The sequence below is a fragment of the Pteropus vampyrus genome, unplaced genomic scaffold (genome assembly GCF_000151845.1).
Source record: "Pteropus vampyrus isolate Shadow unplaced genomic scaffold, Pvam_2.0 Scaffold116, whole genome shotgun sequence".
Classification (NCBI taxonomy): domain Eukaryota; kingdom Metazoa; phylum Chordata; class Mammalia; order Chiroptera; family Pteropodidae; genus Pteropus; species Pteropus vampyrus.
Window position 1 is genome coordinate 2,759,255 of NW_011888897.1, and position 7,912 is coordinate 2,767,166.

At 38.0% G+C, this 7,912-nt stretch overlaps 1 protein-coding gene across 1 annotated transcript in view; it reads left to right on the plus strand.

Annotated features, from left to right (window-relative positions):
• The window catches only part of ANO2 (anoctamin 2), a 307,510-nt gene that overhangs the window by 138,028 nt on the left and 161,570 nt on the right, over positions 1-7,912 (plus strand). The window contains exon 10 of the mRNA XM_011365894.2: positions 4,106-4,240. Within this exon, the coding sequence (XP_011364196.1) occupies positions 4,106-4,240 (135 nt within the window). The remainder of the gene's footprint in view (positions 1-4,105; positions 4,241-7,912) is intronic.

Genomic DNA, 7,912 nt, shown 5'->3' on the forward strand with positions numbered 1-7,912 from the left:
ATACAGTCTTTTATAATATTTATCATATATAAAGACAAGTTTATCCTTTTCCTTTTAAACAGGTGGCACATACAGTTTATGTTATCAAATTAAATTATGCAAGAAAAAAAACATGTTTCAACAACTACATTTTTAAATAGCCGAGTATGTCATTTTTGGTTTGGATAATGATGTATATAAAAACTTAGATTAAAATTTATCAGCGTATTACAACTTTAAAATAGACAAACAACGACAGCAGCAGCAACAATAACAACAACAACAACAACAACAACAACAACAACAACAAGCACTTTTATGACCTGAAATTTGATATGGCTGCACTTTGAGTTAAAATTGAACTGGTATATCATCTAATATTTATCCTTCATTCCTAAATAATAAGCTAAAAGAGAAAATTTTAGGCTATTTTTGCAAGGATGACTCTGCAGATCATACATGGCTGTCAGGGACAACCTCTAACTTCCATAAATGAAAAGCCAATTTGGTAATGACGATATCTTTATATGTCATTTGTATACAATTTAGGGATCTGCGTGAATATCAGCAAGGTACATTTATTGAATTCTTTCTTGCCATTTTTATGCTCTGCATTAACATGCTATATTTCACCATCAGTATTCCTCATGTTTCCATCTTTATTTAAAGATTGGTTGTAGGTAAAAACAAACAACATTTAAGAATGAAAATGAAAATAATGTTAAATAGCCAGAACTACTAGGTGATAAATGATTGGGGAACTAGCCATGAGCATGTGTCTCTAATCACTATCTGATGTATACTTGGAAGCTCTTGCATTGCTCATCAATAAATAGAAACTGTCTAAATAATCATTTCATGTATTGCTTTTTTTTACAAATAGAAATCGGAACACATGTCATTGCTGCCCTTTCTGATGTGAACGTGCTTCTGGAGGTTATAGGGTTTTGTAAATCATTGAGTGGAGAATTCTGTTTTAGATGATCCTTAGAGTTCCTTTTGTTTTTTACGAAGGTAGAAAATAAATCATAACACTTTGTAAACTGAAAAGCTCAAGTCTGCATTATCATCTACCCTGTTAACTAAGAGATACATGTCATGGTTAAAGTATAGGCTTGAAATCAGGCAGTCCTGAGTTAGAGTCCAGATTTCTCTATTGTCAGCTGTGTGACCTTAACACAAGTTACTCAGTTCCTCTGAGCTGTGCTCACCTCTCGCATAGAAGGACAGGCCTAGTAACAACCTGATGGGGTTATGGTGAGGGTTTAGCCATTCACTGAGCAAATGCTTATTAAGCCACTGCCATGTGCCAGGCATATTCTAGGCACTAAAGAAACAATAAGGAACAGGAAAGAAAAAGTGTCTGCTCTCATGAAGCTTACATTCTAGTAGTGGAGATGGACACAAACTTAGAAAATTGGATAAATTTAGAAAACAATGTTAGGTAATGATAGTGTTATGAAGAAAAATGGAGCAAGGTGAGAGGTTAGCTGACATTTGGGATGAGTGATCATAGAAGGCTTTTCCGAGAAGGTAGTGTTGGAGCAGAGACAGGGGAAGTGAGTATGAGATCTGAGGAAGGGGTGTTCCAGGTAGAGGGCACAGCCAGGAAAGGCCCTGAGGTAGGAGCAGATATGATGTGTTTGAGGAACAGTAAGAGGTCAGTGAGCTGGAGCAAAGCCAAAAAGAGGGACACCAGGAGAAAATGAAATTGGATTTTTGACTAGTACAGGGCTCGGAGGTCTAAATCAGGAAATTCCCAAAGAACAGCCTTCGGGTTAGAAGCTCCCTCTCCTCTTCCATCATAAGGAGGCACACACTTCCTCCTCACCTAGATACTACCTTGTAAAGGGGATGGTGGTGGGGGGAATCACTGAGCTGGGAGAGACCATTCTGATGGGGAGATTGAACCTTGAATTGACTGAATATTTAACCCATGTTTGCCCCATCTCATGATTTCACCAAGGAGAGGCCTTTGCTGCTTGCCTGGCTTCTTCTGTAGCTGGGAAATTCCAGAGTATCTTCTAGAGAACCAAGCATCGTGAACTTTAATTAAAGGCTCAGAACTTTCTCTTTGGGCGCCTGCCTTTAAATACTGTATGACTTGAGGGAAAGAGAATAGACAAGTTGATCTCCAGAGAAACTATTGGTCTGTAAGACATGTGGTGTCTTTTTAAAACCATTTTAAAATCAAAGTATAATATACAAATAGAAGAGTGTATATGTACAATACTCAGCTTGCTAAAACTGAATACAACCATGCAACCAGCGCCCAGATCAAGGAAAAACATTCTTAGCACCCTATGCGTGTTGTCCATCTTTTGTATTAGATTCTTCCTTAACATATTATAATTATTTTAAAATCTGTCTGATAATTCTGGCATCTAGATCAACTCTGGTTTTGTTGATTTCCTTATGACTTGACAATGGATTTATTATTTTTTGTATGTCTCAAGATTTTTTATTGAATTTTGGACATTGTTTCTACACAATAGAAACTGAGGTAAATGGTATTTACTCCTGGAAATGTGCTTATGCCTCTTCTGTCAGGCTGTTAGTGAGGGGAGCGAAGTCAATCTAGTCAGAGGTTGCTGGATTTGGAATTTGTCATTGCTGGAATCACCTCCACTGTACCACAGACTTCAAATTTCTTCAGCAGTGGGATGCTATTACCACATGCTTCTTGTCGGCCATGGAAGGCTGAGAATTTGTGCTCATTGTTCCATTTCGACCCTCAGCTCTCAGCAGCCCTTGGCCACAGAGGGGTCTCCCTCTGGCCCCTCCCCCAGCAACAGACTGATCTTGTTACTTGGTGCTTAAGGCTTTTGATTTGAAGGAGAGATGGTCCTAGAAGATGGATAGGCTTTCATGCCTGTGTGCAACTAAGAGGGCCCTCTCTATTTTCCCACCATGCCTATTATCCCCCTCCTAAGTACTGGGTGGCGGTCGTTGAATAGGATCTTGTGAATGAGTGTAAAGTCCTCTTGAGTCTGGAGCCCCCAGTTATTTTAATCTGCCATGCTAACCTACACTCAGCCTTTTAGGATTTAAAAAAAATTAGCTATTTCTTCTTACTTGCTTTTATGGTGACTACTTTTTCTTCCCATGCTCTGCCAAATGCTCTGAAACTGGTTGTGTGTCCCATCTTTTCTTAGAGGGGCTTGTCTCTTTTTTATTTTTATTTTTTTAAATTAGTTCACCTGGTTATCTTACAACCTCGACTCTCTGATGGGTTCAAGAAAAGTTTTGATTTCACAAATTATCCAGATTTCTCTTGTTAGGGTGGATGCTACATTTTCTTGTAGTTGTCTATATCCGAAATGGGAGCAGCACCACTCGTAGTGGATAAAGAGACTCTATTCACTGTTGTTCTTACTCTTTAGTGCTTCCATCAAAAAGTGGGCTGAAGTCCCATTTTCCTCCTGGATTTTATGTCAGAGGCTCTTGAGAAATAAAATATACTGCTCCTCTGTGGATTATATTTGTCTCATCAGGTGTCCATGACCAATATTTATCTAAGGGAAAATCCTTTTCAGGGGCTTAAGGGTAATTTACTAACTTTATGAGCTGAGAGATCAAACAGATATGGCTTGGCAAATTTTCTTTTAAAAATAAATTTTTTTTTTAAGTTATAAGAGTAGTTCATTAACAAAGTAAGAATTTAAAAATGCAGAAAAATGAAAAAGAAGTAAAAGCCACCCATAATTTTATTAGTACATAATTTCTGTATTTTACTTAAATAAACTAGTTCCAAAAGATGTGTTTTTCTGTGGGTTGAATACTTTGGCTCATGAAATAATGATGTGTTATTCATGTTTGCCTAGTGAAGATGCCAAAATTTATGGCATCTTTTTAGTTTGCTATTTAGTTTGCTGGATTACTTCTCCTAGCTATTTCACATGAGCAGCCAGGACAGGTGCGTATATGTGATTCCAGTGGAATGCAATTCATTTCAGAAAAGACCAGTTGTTGATTCCTTGTGCTGAGGTTCCTCTTTTCTTGTGTAACTACCTTTAATAAAAAATCCCTTTTTATTTACGCTGACTCATTGTCAGGTTTAGAACCAACAGAAATGAAGAAAGTATATAATGCTCTTAATATGTGTTATATTTTCTTTCTTTTCCAGAAAGTATTTTGGAGAAAAAATTGGACTGTATTTTGCCTGGCTGGGATTATATACATCATTCCTCATCCCATCTTCTATAATTGGGGTGATTGTATTTCTTTATGGATGTGCAACAATTGAAGAAGATATTCCCAGGTAAGATGATTTTAAAGAAAAAGGCTCAATTCCCATGTTAGTAGTTTGGAGTTTCAGCTGAGTCGTAAGTACATTTCACACACCTCCTTCCAAAGTCCTCACCCTCTATCTTTCTCTTACCATACACATGACTTTTCTCCAGAGACAGATCTGGGAGCTGCAGATCCTGGGAATGGCTTCAGAGCCATCCTGGATGTGGCCCACTTCCTTTCCTTGTCAAGCTCTACTCTAGGGCCAGGGTCCAATGTGGACAGGTGGATAATACCTGATGAAAAAAAATCATGCCTGAGAAATGCTTTTTCCCCTTAACTGCATGACTTTTTCCTCTGGTTTCCCATAAGATCAAGGCCTTGGGTAGAGATCACATTCTATATGGTCAAACACTGTTGAGATAAAATACTGCAGGGCTGTCTGTAGAAACAGGCAGCTCTGGAGCTGAGGAAGGCCCAGCCTCTGGTTCAGGAGTCAGAATTTATAAGAGGTGACAGGCCTCATGGTGGGGCTCTTGGATAGCCAAGAGATGGAATAAAGGTTAGTCCTTATGGAGAAGAGAGAGCCTATTAAGAAAATAAGCACTTAAAAACAGCAACCTTCAGCACTGGCATTGTTAGTACTAGCTATGTAACTGGATAGTTCACTTCCTAAGTCTTAACTACTTTGGCTGCAAAATGGTAATAATAATATCTACTACCCGGTGTTATTGTGAGGATTAAAGTATATAATACCTGGCACACAGGAGAGTATTAATAAATGATTTTCGAATGAATTAATATATGTGGAAATAGAGTAAAAGGGATAACAGAGACATTTAGCCAATATTTAAAATTTAAATTTCTTTCCATCTTCGAGACGGAGAATGGTTAGTATATTTTAATGTTCTTTCAGTTGCAAGCGTAAAAATGCAACCTGAACTAGCTTAAGCAAAAAAGGAAATCTAGAAAGATTCTGTGGCCTCTCAGGGGACCTGATGGCGGGCATGCGGCTAACCTCAGGAACAACGGAAATGGGAACCGCTTCAGTGTACCTCCTGTCTGATTCTTTCTAGTATTTATTTGTTTCCCTACAGATATTCTCCATTGGGTACAAACAATACTGATAATAGCTCATGGGTGTTATATTTTAGAGCTTTATACTCCATTGGTCCCAAGTGAAAAAGTCTATGGTTCATTTTGGCTTAGGTGGAGGCCCTGGGCCAACCAACTGTGGCTGTAGTGCGGGATCACAGTGTACCAACAGAATGTCCCCTCAGTATCTAAGTGTATGAGGACACCGGGCAGAATATGAGAGTCCACTATAACTGGGGATACTACTGGGGGTAGTAATGGACATTCTGAAGAAAGGGCCAAAAGCTGTGCTCTTGAGGAAAGCATATCTACCAGCGACAGGGGCCAGCTGGCTCTTCTTGCCACTATGTCATTCTATAGAAATGGTCTTGCAAATTAGAGAAACTAGAGATGGCATTGTCAATAGTTAGAATAAAGCGAAATTACTTGGTGTAGTCATCACCCCTTATCTGCAGAAAATTAAGACCCTCAGTGGGTCCCTGAAACTGTGGATAGTACCAAACCCTATATACATTGTTTTTATCTTATACATACATATGCTAAAGTTTAATTTATAAATAAGGCACAATACTACTAATAAAATAGAACAATTATAACAATCTACTGTACTAAAAGTTATATGAATGTAGCCTCTCTCTCAAAATACCTTATTGTACTATACTCATCATCCTTCTTGAGATAATGTGAGACGATACAGTGCCTATGCAGTGAGATGGACTGAGGTGAATGACACAGGCATTGTAACATAACATTAGGCTATATACTTTAACACAAGCACTATGATACCATGACAATCGATCTGATAACCAAGATGGCTACTAGATGACTAACGGGCAGGTAATGTATACAACATGGAGGTGCTGGACAAAAGGATGATTCCTATCCCAAGTGGGACAAAGTGGGACAGCATAAGATTTCATCACACTATCCAATAGTGTGCAATTTAAAACTCACAAATTGCTTATTTCTGGAATTTTCCATTTAATATTTTCAACCTGTGGTTTACTGTAGATAACAGAAACCACAGAAAGCAAAACCGTGGATAAGAAGGGACTACTGTATAAGAGGCAAAGGTTTGTATGTTTTTGTGTATAAAACTCTAGTATCATCTGTCCACTGTTCTTGATCAGGAGTCTGGGACCTGTATCACAGGAGCTACGTTGTCAGGGTTCTGCTTTTCCCAGGCCATCTTGCATGAGGAAAGAACTAATACCTAGCAAACACCTACCTGTGCCAGGCATGGTGCTAGGTGGTTTTATGTACTAGTTTCTTTGATCTTGTAGAGATCAACATTGTAAACTCTATATGACAGGTACTTTTTCACTTAACAGAGATGGAGAAATTGGTGCTAACTGCAGTCACAGAACTTGGCCAACTTCAACAACTGATAATTGTCAGGGTTGGAATTTGACCTCTATTGCCTCCTGCTCCAAAGTCTTTCCTTTTTTCAATAAGCTGTGAAATCTTCCAGGGGCTCATATCCTTCTCAGCAGCCCAGGTAGCTTCAATCAGCTTTGTCTGGTGTGTTCTCAGAAAATACAGCTCCTATGTGTCCCTTGCCCAGTTGTGATCCCTAGAGAGCTGGACCTAAGGTTCATCAGAACTGGAAAACTCTATACATTGCATAAAGGACCAATTCCAGTACAATGTGTGGGGCGTTAGTCTGCTGGTTTACATCAGGACTTAGAAGTTGTGCCCTGGGTCCCCATATGGGAATACATGTGACAGTGACCACTGCTGCTAGAAATGACCATAGTCTATACATGCTGCAAAGATACATGATTATAAACATGCATACTCACTCATATATGTGCAGGCATATATGTATGTAAAATGAGATCATTATCATGGTAGATGTATCATATTGCTTGTCAAAGTATGTGATGTTTTACAAACTGTGGGTAGCAACCCATTAATGGATTATGGAATCAATTTAATGGTTATCTATTAAATGCACTAGAACAAGATAGGATAGAGTGGAATGAAATGCAATATTAGTTTTCATCACAAGAAGGAAGTATAAGGAGTGTTGCATGAGATTTTATTTAGTTATATAAGAGTGTTTATTAGGAAAGAGTATGTATATATTTGCATACTGGAATCTGATAGAAAAGACTTTTTCAAACTATAGGTCGCAGTCAAAAAAGTATGAAATTTACTGTTATAAAATTGAAATTTTGGTCTTTGGTTTTTCAGATTCAGGGTAGGATATGGCAAATCAAGAAGGTGTAAACGATAGAAAAAAAATTAAGTATTTTATGGTTTTTTTTTTTAAAGAACTGTTGTTAAATCATAATTGTATGTCCATCCAAAGTTCAGGCTCTGTGGGCCTGATGAAAATTCACAAAATATCACTCCTCATCAACGAAAGAATGGTGTCCAAATCCCAATACTGAATCTAAACAAATTCAAACCCTTTCAGGATCTGTGTCTATCAGCCACTAATAATCATGATTAAAAACTTGCACTATTCCTGAGATTATGTTAGAGATTTCTAATTTGGGCATTAAGCTTGGAAGTTACTATCTATGTATCACTTTTTAAAACCTTTTTATTTTGAAAACATTAGAGATTTACAGGAAGGTGCAAAGATAGTACGGAGGGGTAT